The sequence below is a fragment of the Oscarella lobularis genome, chromosome 14 (genome assembly GCF_947507565.1).
Source record: "Oscarella lobularis chromosome 14, ooOscLobu1.1, whole genome shotgun sequence".
NCBI classification, from domain to species: domain Eukaryota; kingdom Metazoa; phylum Porifera; class Homoscleromorpha; order Homosclerophorida; family Oscarellidae; genus Oscarella; species Oscarella lobularis.
In genome coordinates this window covers 653,287-673,788 of record NC_089188.1, presented here as the reverse complement: position 1 = coordinate 673,788, position 20,502 = coordinate 653,287, and the positions used below count along the sequence as shown (strand labels likewise).

Genomic DNA, 20,502 nt, shown 5'->3' with positions numbered 1-20,502 from the left:
TGTGGAACTTAGCACATTCAGAAGACTGCTCTGCCGAAATAATAGATCAAGCTCTAAATGCCCACATCAAAATATTGGACTACAGCTGTGCAGCAGTATACAAAATAGTCTATATGGTAATGACGCGTTCAGCAGTACTTTTCACACAGGATCGAGATCAGCAGAAGAGTTTGTGGCTTGAACAATGCCTTGCCAAGTTGAAGAGCGACACGTGGGTCCTTCCAGCGATCAAGATGATGCGAGACATTTTCACGATGTACATGGAGGTCTCAGGAAAAGAGTTTTTTTATGAGGGGGCACATTGATAAATGACGGGGATTAGGCACCGCACAGCTCGTCCACTGGCCACAGGAATTACTACTATAGGCAGGACATGATTCAGAATGTCGACTCCCAATCAAGTCTGATCGAACTTTTGACGACCAATTTGGAATGCTACATGAGAAAAGTGAGAAAACACTGCGAAGGTGAGATTAAATATTTGATTCATTTGGAGCAAACAACAATTTCTTTCTCGCGCTGCAGTCAATCCTGGCGCATCTCTCGAGGACGTTGTCCTCGACGGTAGAACGAATCATGAACAACAGGTGAATGACCGACTGACGTTTCTCAAGTAAGTGAAAGAGAGATAAAGGCTGCTTCACTCTCTGCAGTGACTTCTTTAATTCTAGATTCGTTCTCAAGGATGGGAGGCTGTACCTTTCTCTGAACCACGCAATCAAGGTAATAATTATAAGAAATTGTACGGTATACTTAGAGAAGAATATTGCGTCTTTTTTAGATTTGGACTATTTTGGCTCAAAAAGCCATGTTTCCTTCTGATAGGGAGGCGTGTTTCAAATTGTTTTCAAAGGTTTGCTTGTCGCCTTGAGTTTTTCTTTGGTTGCCATTCTTTGCCGTCCTTAGGTTATGGGAGAAGATCCCGATTTGGAACCCCCAGGCTACGAAAAGTTCTTTGAAGATCACGTCATGAATCTAGATCCCGCTCTGTTGACTGAAAGCGGAATGAAGTTGGTTGCGTAACGAGATAGAGATATCGATTGAAAATTCTTCTTTTCGTTAGATGTTTTGATCGTGCGTTTAAACTTGTAAACGAGAACAGTCATAAATTTATTGCAAAGAGGCACAAATTCGTCACGTCGAATCTATTCATGACCGGAATTGACTACCTTTGGAAGGTGCGGCATAAAAACCTCGTATGCATCGTCGTCATCATCTTGTATATGTGTTCCTTACTTTTTCATACGTACTGTAGTAGGCTCCTTAGGCTCTTTCCAATTCTCTAGGTTATTCTATGTGGCGCTGATGAAATCGTGTTCAAGGCAATAGAACTCATGAAAGACGTTCACACTCATCTCTCGCCTACTCTATGGACCCTTCAAGTGAGCCAATGACGAGAGGAAGACACAGTGGATTTTTATTGATCGTTTTGCTTTTGTTTTCTCTCTACACGTGGCCATTCACGTGGATTTCATAGGAAAATGCTTCGAGCATGTCGAGACGTCTTTCGGAGTGCTGAAAGTTGGTCTGAAGGCGCCCGAATGGCGCGTTCACGTTACCCAAATGGCACGCTGTCTGACGCTTCTTCGAGAATACATCGCCCAATGCGACGACGCTCACAAAGGCGAGAGAATGATTCTGCCCCACGGAAAGTAAGAAAGCGAGAGGGAGAGAGGCGCATTTCCATTATTGGCTACGAGGATCTCGAATAACTTAGATCGTCGCTTGGGAAACACATCATTTTGACCGTGCGCTTTCCTCTTCTGTCGGGACGACAGGAGGATTTGGAAGTGTCGACGCACGCCAACGAATCTTTAGGAGCGTTGCGTCGCAAGATCATGCTATTGTACGGGAAAAGAAAGTTTGGGGTAGTGGGCATTAGATTTTGGTTATTACAGAAAAAAAGGGTCGTCGTCTCAGGGAATCAAAATCGATTTATTTCTCAACGGAGAAGTGGTGAGTCCGGTGGAAGATCGCCGACTGATGCACCAGATTTCGATTCGAGAGAGAGCGGTGGTGAGTGGGGAGAGTAGCCAAGGCGGACTCCCTCTGAATTTCTTTTCAGGTTTTGTCTGCGAAAATTCGTTATAAACGACACGGATCGCCTTCTCAAGATTCCTCTTCCGATTCGTCAACCAATTCATCACCGACTCTATGTGAGAGCACGTCACGTTCCGAAGAAGAGTTACCTGGAGTGGTATATACTTTTAGTTTCAAACGAAAATCCCTCTAGCGTTGCTTTCTGTTCAGATAATGTCTAGGGATCCGAAATACTGTTTGCTTCTCCTTCGAATTTGTCAACTGGGAAGCCAGTTGAATGCGTCCGTTCTTCGCGACAGAGCGCGCGAACTGTTGGACTTGATTCCGTCCAATCAGAAAATAATCAAGAAAATTCTACTGTTCAAAAACGAGGGAGGTTTTAGGCAACTGGAAAAGATGTGTTTTCAACTTCATCCGGTTTCCATTCTGTATCATCTAGAGGTGCGGAAAATTACGACTCTTACCCGTGGGGGATATTGACCGCCATGATGTATCTTTTTTCTTTCTATCTAGGTTTTGCAGTCGCTTCTTCTTCCTGCGACGTTGTCTCCTGACGACGAGCAATCGGATTCGTTTAAGCTTTGGTTCATCGATAACGGGGGCATTCGACTACTTCTGAAATTGCTGGAGAGTCCCGATTTCGTCAAGGAATCCGACGTGAACACGAGAAAGTGAGTTTATTTCCAATAAAACAAGCGAATGACTTTCGTAAAATTCTCCCTTCTTTCAAGTTCGATTTATCATGTGACTATAAGACTGCTGCGTCTCTTTCTCGCATCGCTCGGAATGGTTCAAACGTTTCATTGCGCGAAGGAGTTGACCAGTGAAAGTCCAACTGCGTGCGGCCGAGTCGAACAGCTACGCGAAGCGCTTTTGCACCTACCTAGCATTCATTCGGACTTACTACTGAGAAAGATTGTCAATTGGATAGGCCAATCGGCTTCAAAGACAGTGCGCTGCAATCTCTCGTATTAATTCTCTCTTCATTTTTGGTTTCTCCCGCGTAGGTTTTAGATGACGTGAATCTAGTCACTTTAGAAACGGTTTATGTTATCCAGCGGTTCGCCTGGAGCGCGGCGGCGGGAGCCGCTCACTTAGCCAAGGCGTCGGTGGACGCGATTCACAAGGCCATGGAATCGGTGCGGCGGCGTCAATCCTAGTCGCGTTTTTTTATTCTCGCTTTTCTGTCTAGAAACCCATTGATTCAGAGAGCGCTTCACTTTGTAAAGAATCTTTGGAGGTAAGTGGTGGAACCACCCCGGTGCTCTAAAGATCTCAAATCTGGACACTAGGTGCTTTCCACTCTACTCGCACTTCAGCCCAACTTGCACGAATCCTTGATCAAAGAGCGCCACTGGCAGACGTTTATTATAGACCTATTGCTAATGAGTAGTAACAGGTGAACGTTCTGAATGCGCGAATGGGAAAAATTCACATGACGTGCGCTTTTAGGCCTCTTCGGCTCACTGTCTGTGATCAACTTTTCCTCATGGTTACGCGATGCTCCACGACGCCGAACCCTCTTCGCTTCCTTCTCACGCTCTTGTTCACTAATCTATCCGTAAGTTTCGATACGTTAGGACTCCTTGTTTTATATTTTTTTGTGCTAGACTGTAGTTTCGGAGAACGAACGGTCTTCTTCCGAATATTTCGCTCTTCTTTGCAAGTAGGAGGCATTCTTTTTGACGGTAAAGTAAAATGGATTATTTCTTGCCTTCAGATTGCTAAGCAATGTGCGGCAGACGAAGGGGTTTGCTTTCGACGCCTATCACAAACTGAAACTCGAAGTAGAGTGGCTGAAAAAAGTCAAAGTAAGCCCCAGGAGACGACACATTCATTGAAACTCCTAACTCCTTACCAGGCTGACTTCCAGTCGTCTCGAGGCTGTACGACAGTCATAGATACTCTTCTCGAAGGTCGTTTAAAAATCGCGAAAGAACTGTTGCAATTTCAACCGGAAGAAGTGAAGTGTCGACTCGGATCAGAAGAAAAAGGGGGCGAGAACCTCGTCCAGGAGCTCGTCGAAGAGTTTCTCTGCCCGGCGTCGAAGCAGCTCTGTCTCTACAAAAAGGGAGTCTATGAGTTGGCGAGAAGCTTTATAAAGGACTGCTCCTCCTTTTGTGAAAACTTATTTGCAGCTCCGCTCCCTTCTGAGTCGATCGAGGCGATTTGCTCGTCGCATTCTACGCAACTTGCTGCGTATGATGTACTTGTGGTCTTGTGTTGCAACTGCATTCCCAATATGGAACGACTTTGCCAGCTTCAGGACGAACTCTTCTTCCCAGGTTAGCACCACGGAGTAATTGAAGATGTTTCGCTAAATGTTTCACTTGAAATATGAACCCCTACTTTTTGTTGTTATTTTCCTAAGTTAGTTTGGGTGTATTTCTAATTCTAGAACACGAAATGACGTTAGGGGAGTGGGAATACATGCCTCCCATTAACGCTAGACCAATCGGTGGCTTTGTTGGACTGAAAAATGGCGGAGCCACAGGCTACATGAATTGCATTTTGCAAATGGTTTTCCCATGTTGTTTTCTGCTTTAATTTATTGATGTCTTCCTCTTCTAGCTGTTTATGATTTCCTCGGTGCGAGACGGCATTGTCAAAGTCAAAGGCCTGTGGAAGGAAGGCGAAGAAGAGGAGCCTACGTTCTTTGAGGAAGACAGTCAGGTGAGTTCAAAGAGAAGCGAATCGAGAAAACGCCATATTGCTTTTCGGGCGTTTCAGCGTCTAACAGAGAAAGTACGCAACAACTATGAACGATCGGAAAACGGAGGCAAAAGCGCATACAACATCAAGGCGTATCGCTTGGGCGTCGTGAAGCAGGTTCAATGCCTTTTCGGTCATTTGATGAAGAGTCGTCTTCAGTATTACACACCACGGGGCTTCTGGAAATCGTTCAGGTACGAAAATTTGTACATAGGGCCTTCCGCCACGTCCTTTTGAAATTGAATTGTTTTCTATAGAATGGGCGATCGGCCGGTAAACGTGCACGAGCAACAGGACGCCATGCAGTTTTTCAACGACGTCGTGGACTGCATAGACAAGGGCTTGAAAATGTTGGGTCACGAGGAAATCGTGTCGAAGGTTCTCGGCGGTTCTTTTGCCGATCAGAAAATTTGCAAAGGCTGTCCGCACCGATACGCTCGCGAGGAGAACTTCATGTCGCTCTCCGTGGATATTCGCTATCGCGGCCATCTCCTTGAGTCGCTGGAGGAGTACGTCAAAGGCGATTTGCTCGAGGGCGATAACGCGTATTTCTGCGAGAAATGCAACAGAAGGGTTCGCCGCGTCGTTTCCTCCTTCGATTTCTTAGATAAAATGCGCGCCGGTTGCAGGTTGACACGGTGAAGAGAATGTGCTTCAAATCGTTGCCTCCTGTACTGATGATACAGCTCAAACGATTCGGATACGATTGGGAACGGTATAATACGGCTCTCGTACACTATATTGCCTCGCGTTTATACCACGTCTAGTGACTGCGCTATCAAATTCAACGACTACATGGAAGTTCCGCGTGAACTCGACATGGAACCGTACACTGTCGACGGCCTGGCGAAAATCGAAAGCGAACGCATTGGCGTGAGCAGCGATGACGAAAGCGACGACGGTTTCGAGAGAGACAAGAAGAATGATCAATGCACTAAGTACAGTCTTGCTGGCGTCGTCATACGCAGCGGCCAGGCGAGCGGAGGCCAGTACTACAGTTTCATAAAGCAGAGGTTTAGCTTTTTGAAGTATTATTTCCTTATTTTAATTCTTGTGTTGGTTTTAGGTTGGGCGAGAAAGAGGCTAAGTGGTACAAATTTGAAGACGGTGAGGTGTCCGAAGCTAAGTTGGAGGACGACGAGGTGCCTTTGTTTAGAGAAAGAATTTCCTCCTTCGCACTGGTTTTATCTAGGAATTGAAAGCTCAATGCTGCGGTGGCGAATTCGTCGGCGAGACGTACGACCACGTTACGAAACGGCGAGACGAGGGAACTGTTTAGGCAAGATGATCACTTTAAACGCGATAATTTAGGATGCAGTATCGTCGGCAGAAGCGATGGTGGAACGCGTATCTGCTGTTCTACGAACGCGTCGATTCGCCCTCTACCGGTTCGCGAATTCACAACGCACAACGAGTCTTTCTTTTCTTTTGCAGAGGCAGTCAGCAACGATGCGGGCCAACTGCCTGTTCTTCCCCGCGCAATCGAGCGCGGAATAGCGAAAGAAAATCTCGAATTTATGCATCTGAAGGCGTTGTACAGTATAGAATATTTTCGTTTCATGAGAAGCCTCGTCGATTCGGTCGCCCCTCTCATTGTCGTCGAGCCGATGGTTACCGAATCCAATATCTATTTCTCTAATATCGATTTCTCTATAACGATCGGATTTTTGCAGAAGGAGACGCAGGAGAAATTGATCATGCTGGTTTTAAATCTCTTGACGAATTTCTTGCTTTCCTACGGCCTTCGAACGAAAAAGTTGATACGAGGATTGGCCTGTGAATGGGTCAACAGTCTCCTGTCGTTGCTCAAGTGCAGTAAGTACATGCGCTTCTTGTTTGCTACATCGGCGCTCTTTCGCCATCCGGAACGCTTCGTCGAGTATCTCCTCGAGTGTCCCAATCAAGAAGTGAGGGAGAGATATGGGAGAGAGGATGCCTAGTCACTTCTTTGTGCTTTTGTAGGTTCGCACGGCTTTTAGTCGCCTTCTTGCCAACCTTGCCTACTTTTCCCACAACGACGGCCCCTACGTCAATCACTCGCCTGTATACGGTCCTGCCTCCTCTGATGTTATTGGAGGTAAAGAGCGATTATCTTAGACGAAAAATGTACTATTGCCTTTACAGCTCCAATGTCTCGCGAAGATCAAACCCTTAGCGACTGCATCATTGTAGCCGTTCTCAATCTCCTAAAAAAGGAAGTGGGCGAACACGAGCGTCACATCAGCCAGTATTTCTACTTCTTTCTGACGTACTGCTCTTTCTCACATGCCGAGGTCAGTGAGAACCCTCTCCCCCACGTCCGCTTACGGAAACGAGCTTTTTCTTCTCAGCGTTCTCAATTGCTGAAAATGCGCGTACCGGCCTTATTCATAGCGCTCGCTTTGGGCGAGGGTCCGGCTCTGATTGGCTACCGGCATCACGCGACCGATTTGTCGCGTCTGTACAGCGTTGTGTCAGTGCTCGTGCGTTGCTACGACGTATCCCGTCACATGGCTCATTGCGTCAAGGTTGCAACGCAGCCTATCATAATCGTCGATGAGATTTCTGCTTTGATCTTTAGGAAGCCGAACCGGCTCCAAATCCGTTCTACGAGCTGTCTCAGCCGGAGGCAATGCACCCGGAAATTGTCGAGGCTTTGTTTGAGAATCCAAAGTATGTTTCGCTTTTGTGCCTTCGATATTTTACGTCACTTTTTTAGGTATCTGAAAAAGGTCATTAGCGAAAACGCTGCTGCTGAAGACACTTTGCAATTATTTCAAGTTCGTCGTCTCTCCGACGTTCTCCCCACATCGTAGTTTCATTTTGTTTTTTTTCCTCCTAGTTTCTTTGTTGGGAAAATCCTTCGATATCGCGCATGGTTTTAACCGAATTGCTCTATCAGGTTCGTTTTTCGGGGGCACGCGAGAATGTTGGCTAGAGTACCTTGCGTCGTAGATTACGTGCGCGTACGCCTACGAACTCCGACCCTACTTGGATTTGCTCTACTGTATGCTCATGCTGGACGACTCCTTGCAGCATGATCGTCTCCTAAACTGCGTCAGAGGTGCGTGGAAACGAGAGCTCTACTGTCGCCGGAGATATCTCTTTTCCTTAGGATTCCAAGAAGATCAGCTCGACGGTATCTTGGATATAATTCGCAGATCAACAAATAACCAGCCGAAGAGATCGTATCAGTGCATCAAAATGCTTGTCAATCTGTTCACAACGTAAGTCGAATTTCCTCAATGAGCGCTTTTCTCCGATCCTGTTCGCTTTTTCTCAGATCTCGAGTGGCGAATGAACTTCTCAAAGACGAGTCCATTTACCGACCTTTTAAAGCGTCAGTCGATTGGCTAGGAGACGAACTCGACAAAGTGAGAAATATACTTCAGATTCTTCGTTCGTCTAGCGCTCAAGTCCTTTCTCTAGCGTCCCTATGGTCACTCGTATTCGTACAACAAATGGTCTCCGCCAGCGCAGTCAAACGAATCGTCCAACGGGTACGAATACATTATAATATCTTCTACAGCTCCTAGCCATAATTCGAAATAGATACTTTCTGGAACGGTCGAACAGCGCCAGAGAGACACTTACAAAAGCCTACGATTTACTGCCGGAAGACGTAAGAAATGCACCCCTTTCTTTATCAGAGAGCATTCGATTTTCATATATAAAGGAGGAAGACGAAGCGGAGCCAATGGTCGACGATGACGTTTCGGAAAGCGAGAGTCTGACGGGAGCGTTGGAAGGGACCGTACCAGAGATCATGAGTCAGTACCACCTCGGCGGGACGTCGTCGGGTGCGGACCAGTCGGAGCCGGACCAATCGTCGCCGGAACGCGTTACGTGGGCGCGCGACAAGTCGAGGATTCGCGTGGAATTCTCGCAACCGACGAAAACGGACAGTATTGCGAGCGACAGTCCTCGCCCAGTGCGATTCGACAAAGGGATTGGCGAACTGGGCACCTCGCACGACTCAAACGATAAGTACGAATACGACGTTATCACCATAGCTCCTCCTAATCATAATCCGAAGTATAGGAATTACGTGGAAAGGTCAAATAACGCCGCACAGACACTTTCAAAAGCCTACGATTTATTATCAGAAGATGTAAGAAATTCTCGCGTTTCTTTAGTAAAGAGCACACTGTATTGTTCTCATAATATCAAACGGTAAAAATTGTTATAATACGTCCTGAGGTGTGCCAAAGTGTTGTTACACATCAGCTATTGAACAGAGGTTTCTGTCTCTTTTCACGTGGAAAACGGATATATTCATAGAGCGATTGATCGTCTTGAAACAACAGTATCCAATACATGCAAAGCCCATTTGCTAGATGTTATTCGTATCACAAAAGTACAGATACATAATTTAACCAATGTTTTCAATTGATCAGATTGAAAAGACTGAAGAAAAGGAAAAGTCTTCTTCTACAGAAAACAAAACTTCTTCTGAGGTACATGGCTGTGCTAGAGTCATATGGTATGTGATTCTGTGTATTTCTTTAGATCATTCGCTCTCTTCAGCGTCAAATAGAAGAGGAGAGAGCTACTGCTCGATTAAACGAGAGCAACTTTACCGAGAAGTTCCACTCTTATGAACAAGTAAGTGGTTTGGTAAAGAGTGTAACAACTAATAGGAAAATTCTGCTTTAGCTTTTTCGTGATTTAAAGGAAGAGAAAAGTAGACTTCTTTTAGAGCACAAAGAGAAGATGGACCAATTTCAAAAGGACAGTCGGTCCCTCCGTGCGCGATCTGCGCGAGCAGAATCGGATCTCAGTAGACAGATACATAAAGGGTATAGTACCAAAACTATGGTCTAATATTAGAAAATTTGTCTGGACGTTATACTCAATTGGAGCAAGAGTCTGCGCGATCAGAATCAGATCTCAGTAAAGAGATACCTATAAAGGGTATAGTACCAAAACTTAGGTCTAATATTAGAAAAGTTGTCTGGACGTTATACTCAATTGGAGCAAGAGTCTGCGCGATCAGAATCAGATCTCAGTAAAGAGATACCTATAAAGGGTATAGTACCAAAACTATGGTATAATATTAGAAAAGTTGTCCGGACGTTTTACTCAACTGGAGCAAGAGTCTGCGCGAGCAGAATCAGATCTTCGTAAAGAGAGGTATAAATGGTGGTATCAAAGCTATAATATGTTATTAGGAAAGGCGTCTGAACGTTACGTTCAACTGGAGCAAGAGTCTGCGCAAGCAAAATCGGATCTCCGTAAAGAGATATATAAAGGGTGGTATCAACACTATATAGTCTATTACCGCATTAGGAAAGGTCTCTGCACGTTGTGCTCAACTGGAGCAAGAGAACAGTAGAGAAAAATACGCAAGAATATTTCACTCCATGACTATGATCTTTTATTAGAACGGGCTTCTGAACGTTTTGTTCAAGTGGAACGTCGCCTTAGGCAAGACCACCTTTCACTGCTTGTAGTGTGTACAATATGAGTGGTGAACGTACAGTAGTTTAGAGAAGCAGCCCTTCCCCCCTACACTAGACCTAATATTTTACATTATTTTACTATTAGGAAGGAACTTTCAATAGCAAATCAACGTAGAGATAAAGACGTCGCTCTTATCAGGTTTTTGACGCGCGATGCATTCATACCTGTCTGCCTGCTAATTCTCTCTGATTAAAGACAAGAATTGGCGTCAGTTCGAAGTGAAGCATGTGAAGCTCAACGCCGTCTTGAACTTCAAAAAGACGAAGTAATATCTTCACTCAGGTTTTCGAAAAATAGTTTCTGAAATGTACAATAATTAACTAATTTATGCTCTTTTATTGTAACAAGGAATGAACTAACGTCAGTGAAATGTAGTTATCAGTAAGAACGCTGCTGCAATATAACCTGTTCGCTTAGTTTTTTGCCCATTTTTTAGAGAAGAAATGGCAATTGCACTGACGCGGTGCGAAACCATGGAGGCATCTCGTAATGAGATGAAAAGCCGCCTTGACGAATTTACTGACGTCTTGAGCATCAATCCAGACGAGCTTCACTTGTTGGACCAAAAACTCGGTTCAGGAGCATTTGCAGGTACAACGAAATTGACACTGGAAACGATATGCAGTGCATTACGCATAACCCTTAGGCGTTATTGTCGGCCAATGGCGAGGAATGTCAGTTGCCGTCAAGAAAATTCACGATCTTATCGCGAGTCCACGCAACGTGGCGATGTTTAAACGAGAAGTTAGCGTGTGTAGTCGACTCCATCATCCCAATATCATGATCGTGTGTGGAGCGGTTATGGCCGAAGGATCACCTCTCCAAATAGTCATGGAATTACTCGAGGGATCCGTTGGAGAAGTTATTGACGCAGCCCACGCTTCCGGGTCTTATCTAACCGTTTACGAGCAGTTGTCCATTACGATGGATATGGCGTCAGGAATCTCGTATCTCCATCAGATTCGTCCTCTTCCCTACGTCCACGGCGACATACGCCCTTCGAATGTTCTCGTAACACGAGACATGAAGGTGAAAGTAGGTGACTTGGGTTCGGCGCACATTATCGAGAGCTCTCTCTCCGCTGGCCCCATGAGTCCTTCTTACGTCGCTCCCGAGCGAAGTAGGACTTCCAGTACGTTGGCTAGCGACGTCTACAGCTTTGGCGTGTCTTTAATTGAAATTTTTACCGGTGTTGGTCCCATTCCGGAGGAGAGACAGACCCAGTTGGCTGTTCTCGCTCCTCGTTCTCATTTATTCATGCTCTGCTCTCGATTGATTCGTCAAGAGCCCGCCGATCGTATGTCAGCGCAAAGGTGCTTTGAAACTCTCAAAGCCACTGTTGCTGAAAATCGCAGTATATTGCCTTCCCGAGAAATTGATGCAGCCAAACGGTTAGTACAGGGAATTTTTGAGGGTACCATGCACAAAGTGTCCCTCGTCAATGTCTCTTTTACGTAACCTTGTTCGAGACTCCTTCTTTTGATTGCCTTTGTATTAGAAACGTTTTTATTTTTTCTCCGCCATTGATTCGATGTCTTGCAAAGCCTATCTTTTTGTAACTCGCGCTTGTCTAACTTTTAAGTTCTAATAAATATTTAAACTTTTATTTGTGAATCGGACGTCGTGATGAGTCGGAAAAACAGGACCAAAATTCTAAGAATTTGTGAGAAGAGCGGATGGAAATTTACTGTCCCTGATTAAATTAAGAAACTTGACGGCGATTACAAACATATTGCTGTCCCGTATGTCCGGGTAGGGTAAACGGTTTTTGCTCGTTATTTCTTGAAAAGCCGCTTACCCTACCCGGACATACGGGCATCAGAAAAGGCGAACGACTACTTTAGTCTCTCAATTCCAATGCAATTACTAATCGCGAATAAGAAACTTTACTCATTAGTAGTCTTAATTGTCTATCTTCACAAAAAATCATTCTATTTACATAAAAGAGTCAACTTCGTAAAAACAAGAAGGCATTTTTTGCCTGAGCTCGTATTCTTGACCTCTCCGCTAGTGGAAAACTTTTATAGAACCTTGGCCGAAAAAGACGGTCTTGCAACCGAAAGCTTGAATGAAAACAATACCAAAACTCAAACACTTACTACTTTCAGATAGCACTTTTTCAACTAGAAGACGCTCTCATTGAACACAGTATAAAATCGATATATCTTGACGTCCTTTCAGTTGCGATGACCACGAGGAGCGACCAACGCGATGATCCGCCGTCTCATTTCAGAACAATCTCGAGCGGTCGAGCAAAAACCATTGCAGTAGGATTTTTTCTAGGTCTCTCTCTTCTTCTGGCCGCTACGCCCGTGTTTGTTTACTATTTTGCTGACATACCTGCACGGAACGAAGTAAATGAAGCATAACTCTTTTCATACAGAGAGTCTACGCGCTATCGTTAATTTAGTGCATACCAACGCGGTAAATCTTAATGAAATTGAAGCCTATTTTTATTACCAGTTGGCTGTCTGTCTCAGCTCGGGTTTTTTCGTGTCAATGACAAGTTCTATTTATAGGAACGTATGTGCCAAGAGAAATCACTTCAGTTTGTTCCAAAAGCCGTAATAGATCAATCCCACTGCAGATCAATGCTTCCTAATTACAACAGTGGCACAATGTCTGGTGTTAGCACAACTAAAGAGAAACTGAATAACATTTCGGTATCGGGATGCGGAAACTTCTCAATGGCAGAAAATGATTTGGAAATCATATTTGACGCGATTGATACATCTAACCTACCAGATACAGCCAAAACCGACACAAAGAAGATGCTTTGCTTATACGTTTTCGGAGATTGCGGAGACTTGGTCGAACTAAAGAAGAAAATTAAACAAAATGATTGTGATTGTTCAGGATTTTCCGAGTTCCAGAGTCAGACTAACTTTAAACCGTTGCTAGGCAACTTATCATCCCGCTTACGAGCTCCAAATTTTGCGTTGCCATTTATTATTTCTTCTTACATAAACAAGAGCAACGAGACAGTGTGTTCAAAGGACTTCCTACCCACTACAAGTCCATGTTTGCAAACTTGCGGCATGTACTGCTCCCCTTTGTGTAACCAACCGGGAAGTTCAAAAGGCGCAAAAATTTTTTACATCGTATTTTACATCACAATTGCGCTATACTGGATTTGCATTGGGGTGCTGTTTATCACATGGCTTAAGCTAAGAAAATTGTAAACAAAAGGCTTCAAAAATTAGTAACGTTTCTGTAAAGTTTGCCATTTTATTTAGAGCCAGTAATCAGGCTCAACCCGGATTGTCTTTTTGCTTGCCACTCACAGTTATCAGTAAGCTTCGATTGAATATAGAATATGCGTTGATTATCTGACATGTAATAACTAGATATCGCTCTAAGCATGACTTTCATTTTTGGTCAAAAGGCTATATACTGTAGGACCAACAACCGGTTTGAATCTATCTATAACCCAACAAGACTCTGCCTTATTCAAGGTACATTGGCGTTGGTAATAATTGACGAGTATACTCACATTAAATCGATTTAGGATATCTCGCCCAATTTGGGACACTCTGGTTTGTCTTTTCCTGGCTAAACTCTGTGATCAATGCACTAGTAACCGTGTGGAGCCCCCAAAGGTTCAGCGAGAAACGTAGAAAAGCACTTTTCGTCTTTCAGATAACCCTATCAATAATCGCACCGGGAGGGCTTGTCGCCTTCGCCTCACTACGTGGTATTCGCTACTCTGGGACAAATGCTTACAGCATATTCTGCGTACCTACAATCGACTGGTTCTTTTACACCTACACACTGCCGGTCAATGGCATTGTTTTCTGTGGAACAATAGTTTCGGCTATTGTTATGTACAAGCTCTATCAGGTCAGTATAGCTTCAATTATTGAGATTAGGCAGTATAGCTACCGGTTTCTTTTCTAAGGCAAAAAAGTCTACCTTTTTTCAGTACTGCCCCGAGAGTAGTCAAAAAACCTTCGAAGCTTACTCTTTGGTTCAAAAGAGATTCTTCTCTCTGTCAATTCTAATGCCGCTTTGTTTCGCCTCATTTGCCACGGTTTCTATAATCTATGCGCGAACATCTATTCCGCGTCTAGGAAAAGCTTTGAGCTCGCAAAAATGCTCTAACGAGTCCCAACGGTGCAGATCTGACTTCCAGGAACCAACTCAAGCCTCCCTGGCACCAATAGCCGGCTGCTTACTTTTTTGGCTTTGTGCGGCTGCTGTGGTGGCTTATGCCCTCATACCTAAGGCAGCCAGAGCTTACTGGTTGCAACTGTGGCGAAAATGCAAACGACAAAATAGGAGCGTACGTTCAGACAATACCAGCGAAAGCTCGACAGAAAGAACACGTCTATTCTCTTCCTCAAGTGAATACAGTGTAGAGAGCAGTACGTAACTTGCCAGTATTCGAACGTGCATGCAGGGTATCGTAGATTATAACAGCGAGAAAAATTGTGCTTATTCACTTCGCCTAGTTACGAGTCATGTCTGGATATCCAGTGCCACGTACAACCGTCGATCATGATCAGTTGAGTGACTATAGTGTGTCTAAATCAATAGGATTTGGGTTGTCGTCCACCAACATGTGATGCACTATTTAATGAATGGACACCGATCCTTCTTCATTAATTAATTAAGGCAATGGGAACGGCTATTTAAAACTCGACTATAGACGATTATTTATTGCATGTCTGGTCCACTCTCATTGTCTGCATGGACACTTTCACATGGAGTGAACTTACCTCCAATTTAATGCATTGCCTGTGAAATAGTAGTCCCTTCTTCGCGTCATCGCTTCGCTGCCAAGCGAAACGCAAATGGAAAGACATTCTTGACGGATCGCGTACTTCATCTGAAAAAGACATTTGCGGCTGACGAATTGGAGGTAATCTTGAGTATGTAAAGAACGCTCCTACTTATTACTTGACTTTTAAAGAGCAGGACCTGCGAGCCTTCAAAAGAAAATAAGGTGTAGTAGCAAAATAAATAAACAGATTTTTTGGACTATACATTGGCAAAAATCATTGAAAAAAATTTTCCGCCTCCGTTCACGACATCGATGTCTTCGAAAAGAAAATGGCCTCTTCTGACGCACATAGTGTGGAAATTTAACCCAGAAATAGAAGTGGTGCTGAATTCACTCACGGCTGTTCCACTGCGGCAGTTGCTCGACTACTGAACTTCCCGGATAGTTCCCGGATAATACTTCAGCGCGTACGCACCTGGTTTGCAAAAGTTTGGTTTTATTACTCTTATTCGACTTTGTGTGCATCACCAATTTTTTAAAGACACAGATTTGCATTAAGAATGCGTTTCTAGAAAAATATTCAATAGGCCCTAAAGATAATCGGAAGTGCAGTGTTCTTGAAGTCGCCATGCGATTGAAGCGGTTTGCCAGTTTTCCAGAATTCCGGTAGAAGACGAATCGGTGTCAAATTTAATTGTCTTTCATACAAAATAAGGGTCGAGCCGGCACACTTTTTTTCGTGACGCTACAGCGAATTTATCTTTGACGGGCGCGCGTTAGGCTTAGAGCGCGTTTTACGCGGAAGTCAGCGGTTCAAATGAATTGCCATCGCCAATCTCTGCTTTCCCTTTGTCGAATTTGTGCCAAGTTACTTTCGAGACGATCGAGACGACAGTATTCGTGCCGCGAACACGCAGAAGCCATAAAAGGCGCCTTCGATGTCGATGTCACGACTGATCAGGCGGAGTTACACCCTCCTGACATATGCGAACGCTGCCGAATGATCGCGCGGCGTTGGATGTCTTCGATAAGCACCGGCCGACTGTATCGTCCAAGCCAGAAGGCTGTTGCTTGGGAACGTCACGAGACGGGCTCCTGTTTGCGAAACGCATTCGAAAAGCGTAAAGGGTGGACGTCCTGCAGCGAAGCGAGCTAAGGTATTGGGACGACAACAGTGCAGAAGCTCTCGAACGGTTTTTGCACTCCCTGGCTCCGCCTTCTTTCAAACGACCGCCAGTACTGTACCCGGATCTCGTATTGGAATACAATAACTCGGATGAATTGGCGCTTCTTCTTTGCCCGGTGTGCGAAGACATCGTAGATAGGCCTGTCAACTCACCGTGTCGGCATCTCGTCTGTCTTAATTGCCTGATTGAGCAATTTAGCGATCTTTCTCCGGGAGCTGATTGGATATGCCCAAATAAGAATTGCGAGACAGTACTGCTAGGAGAAAACGTTCCAGTTAATTTTGCCGGAAGCGAAGGACCCTTCAGAAGAGTTCACGGTCTTGTTGAAACGAGCTTGCGATTATTAAAGGTACATTTTTGAGAGGACCTCTCCAATTCTTTAAGTTCATTTTTTAAATAGATGCGTTGTCCTAATGGCTGTAACCACATTATTCCCCTGGAGGAATTTGAGAGGCACTTGTGCCAAGAAAAGGATTGTTGCCCGAGTTCGGATTCACCTGCTGCGAACCCCTCGCTTACTCTGCCTCCATGCACCCCGCGAGCAGCTACGCTAAGGGATGTTCTTCAAAGAACCGTCGAAACACCAACTACAGCGGAGAAGCAAACGGCAGGAAATATCGTACGACGAATGATTTCATCATCCTGCACCGAGGCAAACGAAGTCGGAGTAATCTTGCCTGGAAAACGCGGAAAAGTAATTTAATTATCTTTTTGTTCTTTTATCGTGTATGCACTATGTCGTGCGTTTTAGAACATGCAGTTTGTGCAAACGGCGATACCACGCATTCCGTCTCATCTCGCCTCCGACAGAACAGTTCGTCAGAGGACGGCTGTTATTGAAAGAATTCGTGCTGTCGTTAGCGGAAAAGACGCCGGAGACGTGAGCTCTCGCGCGCAAATGAGGCATGAAGTGGCTCGCCGGCCGAGAGAGGAACGCCTTGTTTTTCTAAGAGATGCGGGACTTTCGGTGCCTTCCACTGACGTCCTTGCTCCGGGAACTGGCCTGGCGCTTAAGGCGGAGCTAGCATTGCCTTGGAATAAATTAAGAGCACTTAGAAGGTTAGGCTGCAAGAATCAGAATTCTTTGTTCTCTAAATTATACTCTGGTAGATGGATCAAGAGTTGGGGTGTTCGGCTACCTGGTGAGCGGCAAGATAGGGCGATCATGAGAGACTGGGTCCCGGCTGATATTACTGGCGAAATGGCGCCTCTGAGCTTTAAGGCTGGTATTGGGACGGTGCTGAAGCCTGCCCCGTGCGTTCGGCTTGATCTCTGGGAGCGAATTCAATCAGTTCTACATCACTTGGAAGAGTAATTTACACTTACATTGATAATTATAACTTATTATTTTTTAGTACTAAAAAATTGGTTTGGCACGATGGTGTCATTCCAGAAGACAAAATCTGGGTAAAAGTTGGAGGAGATCACGGAGGCGGATACTTCAAATTTTCATTCCAAGTGGGAAACGTCGAACACGTCAACTCCGTGAGAAACACCTTCCCAATCTGTTGCTTTGAAGCAGCCGATTCGGTGACAAATTTGAACATCGCTCTTAGTCGATACCAAGAAGAAATTAAAAAAGTAGCGGCTAACGAATGGAGGTAAGCAAGATTTGTAAAATGATGTATGGGCCTCATATATGAGTTTAGAGAAAAGAGCTTCGAATTTTTCGTCTTCGGCGACTATGAGTTTCTGTCAAGATTGTATGGAATATCAGGAGCATCGGGTACACCGTTTATCTCGCGGTGAAGCTGTGTCTTATGCTTATTCATTTATAGGACGTCGCCCATGCCTGTGGTGCCACGCCACTAAAGACGAAATTCAATTGCCTTTGGAAAGCAGAGGCAAGTGCCACAGTCGGAGCCTCGCTACGCTGCGGCAAGACTTCGTTCGTTTTACCGCTTCTGGATCGGACTTAAAAAAGGCAAAATTGTTCAACAACGTCATAGCTCCCTTTCTTTTTGAAATAGACATTGACCACGTAAGAAAAAGCTGTCAACGGTACAAACTCCGGTGCTGAAAAAATTTTTAGGTTGCCATTCCCGCTCTGCACGTGAGCCTCGGCATATTTTGTCGATTGTTTACTCTTTTTGAAAATGCGTGCCGCTTTTTGGACAAAAAAAGCCAGGAGCAGGAGGAGCAAGAGCTTTTGCAGCGGCGGGAAAAAGCAAGGCGGTTGGAAGAAAAAGCGGAATTATTTATGCAGCATTTGACGTGGTTTTGCCTTACAATCTCGCAGTCGGACGAGGGGTCACGTCGCGTTGACGAGATGAAGGCAGAAGTAGCTTTGCTTGAGAAAAAGCAAAAGCAATTGTAAGAAGCAATTGATTTGATATTTGAAAATACATTTTTCTTTAATATTGGTTTCATTTTAAGCGAGAAACTGTAGCTCTAGTGAAATTGAAAGCGGAAGGCTGATGAAAGAAGTCGATCGAGCTTTGTGTCAATGTGGTATAAGCCGGCAAGCATACTTTGGAGGAACATTTATTGGAAACCATGTTCACAAGGCTTTGAGAGTAAGTATTTAAATACGTTTTGAAGGCTTGAAAGAGTCCGTTTTTCCTCTTAGGAATGGAATCTAAAAAAAATATGCGAATCAATTATAATATTCGAAGAAAACGATCCACGAGGAATGGAAGTCCGCGCTGTTTCTCGGAAATTCAAAGAAGCCTTTAGTCTTTTTCGCGCTTGCCATGATCTTTACAGTCTCTTGAGAAAAATGACAACTGACGAAATTGAAGAGCTTGGTACGATGATTAGTCATGTAGGGACAAATCGAGATTTTGTGTTTTATAAAAGCAGCGGTCCGACGCTTTCTGTCATACTATCGGGATTCATTCCCTGATTCCTCTGTGACCCCCAAAATGCATTTTCTGGAAGAACACGTCGTTCCTTGGATTCGCCATTGGAGAGTTGGACTGTCATTCCACGGGGAGCAGGGCGCAGAGTCTATACACGCCAAATTTAATGATTTGAGCAGGGCACATGCATCGTCAAAAGGGCAAGAAAAGTCGCCCCTGCAAGATCTTTGCTAATTCTTCTCTGTTTGATTTCTAGGACCCCACTAGAGCATCTGAAGAGGATAGTTAAAACCTACTACGTTCACCATTCGCCTCGTCTTCATTAGGCCAGCTCTTTATGCCGTCTCGAGCTCATTTGGCTGTGGTCATGGGGAGGGGGCAGAGGTTAGTTTTATAGCGTTGTGGTGGTGGTGGTGGTGGTGGTGGTGGAGGGTGGTGGTGGTGGTGGTGGAGGGTGGTGGTGGTGGTGGTGGAGGGTGGTGGTGGTGGTGGTGGAGGGTGGTGGTGGTGGTGGTGGAGGGTGGTGGTGGTGGTGGTGGAGGGTGGTGGTGGTGGTGGTGGAGGGTGGTGGCGTGGTGCAGCTATGAAGCACCAATCCCGGCTTTTTTAAAAGCCATTACTAATACTAAAGAAAAAGACCCTTCCTCTAGGAAAACAATGCGCTCGTTCTCCATTTCTACTATCCGGTAAGGTTTTCCTCAATATGAAAGACTACATCGAAGAAATGGGCCCAGGAGATCGCAGAAAAAAGCGTGCCGTCTTACCGTCAAAATATGTAGTTAGTGTATTACTTTACCTTCCCAAATCACTGTTCCTTTGAGCCAGAAAAACTGGTGGGGCGTCGGTATGCAAAGCGGAAGATGGCTTTGGAAAACGCCCTCAAATGACCGAAATCAGGCAAAAGCGAACGATCATTTACTCTGGAATGTTTCTACGATCTATGTGGACCTGATAAACGCACTGAAACTCAATGCGTACGTAAGACTTTGGAGACTTTTCCGGATTCTTCTTACGAGAGGATCTCGACGAGGCTTTGCGCATGCGCATTTACAACTTGCCACGTCAGTGCATATCGATACAACCGTGCACTACAGCATCACTAACTTCTGCACGTCGAGCTGCTCTCTAGCATTCAATGCCTTAGGAAAACTCTTCTGAAAAGGAAATTTAGTGTCAAGGCTTTCCTGAGCATCGGACATTTAGTCGACCAATTCGACGCCATTGCGTGAGGCAAACACGTCGAAAAGACATCTAGCGATATGAGAGTCACACTAATGACGCGTTTGGAAGCTAGTAACTATCTGACCAGCCAACAAAAGGGAAAAGACGAATAAATTCCTTCGGCCTCCATCTTTAACCTTAGCGCGCTTGTCCCGATTCTCTTCACTCGACTCTTATGCATTCTGGACAATCGATCACCTATCCGCTACCAAGGAATGTTCGAAATGACCTACTAAAATCGTCCTCCAAGTGCCTCGGACAGTGCGTTCACGCATTCGAAGTGATCTATTAGGATGATGCGAAGTATTTTCAACATTTACATCGAGGTCTCAGGAAAATGTCTTTTTATAGATGTGCAAATTGATGATACACGGGG

At 44.8% G+C, this 20,502-nt stretch overlaps 1 protein-coding gene across 2 annotated transcripts; it reads left to right on the top strand.

Moving 5' to 3' along the window:
• Positions 1-1,163: 1,163 nt before the first annotated feature.
• Positions 1,164-11,753, top strand: LOC136195292 (ubiquitin carboxyl-terminal hydrolase 9X-like). 2 transcript variants are annotated; one of them, XM_065984596.1, is made up of 54 exons: positions 1,164-1,178; positions 1,287-1,382; positions 1,478-1,652; positions 1,718-1,846; positions 1,899-2,016; positions 2,066-2,197; positions 2,251-2,481; positions 2,554-2,711; positions 2,772-2,991; positions 3,048-3,179; positions 3,233-3,280; positions 3,333-3,439; positions 3,493-3,601; positions 3,651-3,706; positions 3,761-3,851; positions 3,902-4,325; positions 4,439-4,560; positions 4,612-4,713; positions 4,771-4,946; positions 5,010-5,325; positions 5,382-5,467; positions 5,520-5,765; positions 5,819-5,894; positions 5,945-6,009; positions 6,064-6,140; positions 6,187-6,362; positions 6,426-6,659; positions 6,715-6,829; positions 6,877-7,025; positions 7,083-7,259; positions 7,313-7,404; positions 7,451-7,511; positions 7,574-7,633; positions 7,687-7,795; positions 7,847-7,958; positions 8,015-8,105; positions 8,161-8,231; positions 8,284-8,353; positions 8,408-8,718; positions 8,773-8,842; positions 9,129-9,188; positions 9,241-9,336; positions 9,388-9,511; positions 9,562-9,624; positions 9,677-9,739; positions 9,792-9,854; positions 9,903-9,965; positions 10,021-10,062; positions 10,116-10,158; positions 10,279-10,332; positions 10,390-10,476; positions 10,543-10,575; positions 10,631-10,785; positions 10,841-11,753. In XM_065984596.1, the coding sequence occupies exons 2-54, from the start codon at positions 1,370-1,372 to the stop codon at positions 11,650-11,652; spliced, it is 7,065 nt and encodes a 2,354-aa protein (XP_065840668.1). In that variant the 5' UTR covers positions 1,164-1,178; positions 1,287-1,369; the 3' UTR covers positions 11,653-11,753. The 2 variants fall into 2 exon arrangements, with proteins under 2 accessions (XP_065840668.1, XP_065840669.1); XM_065984597.1 differs by having other exon boundaries at positions 1,718-1,868; positions 1,921-2,016.
• Positions 11,754-20,502: the final 8,749 nt, after the last annotated feature.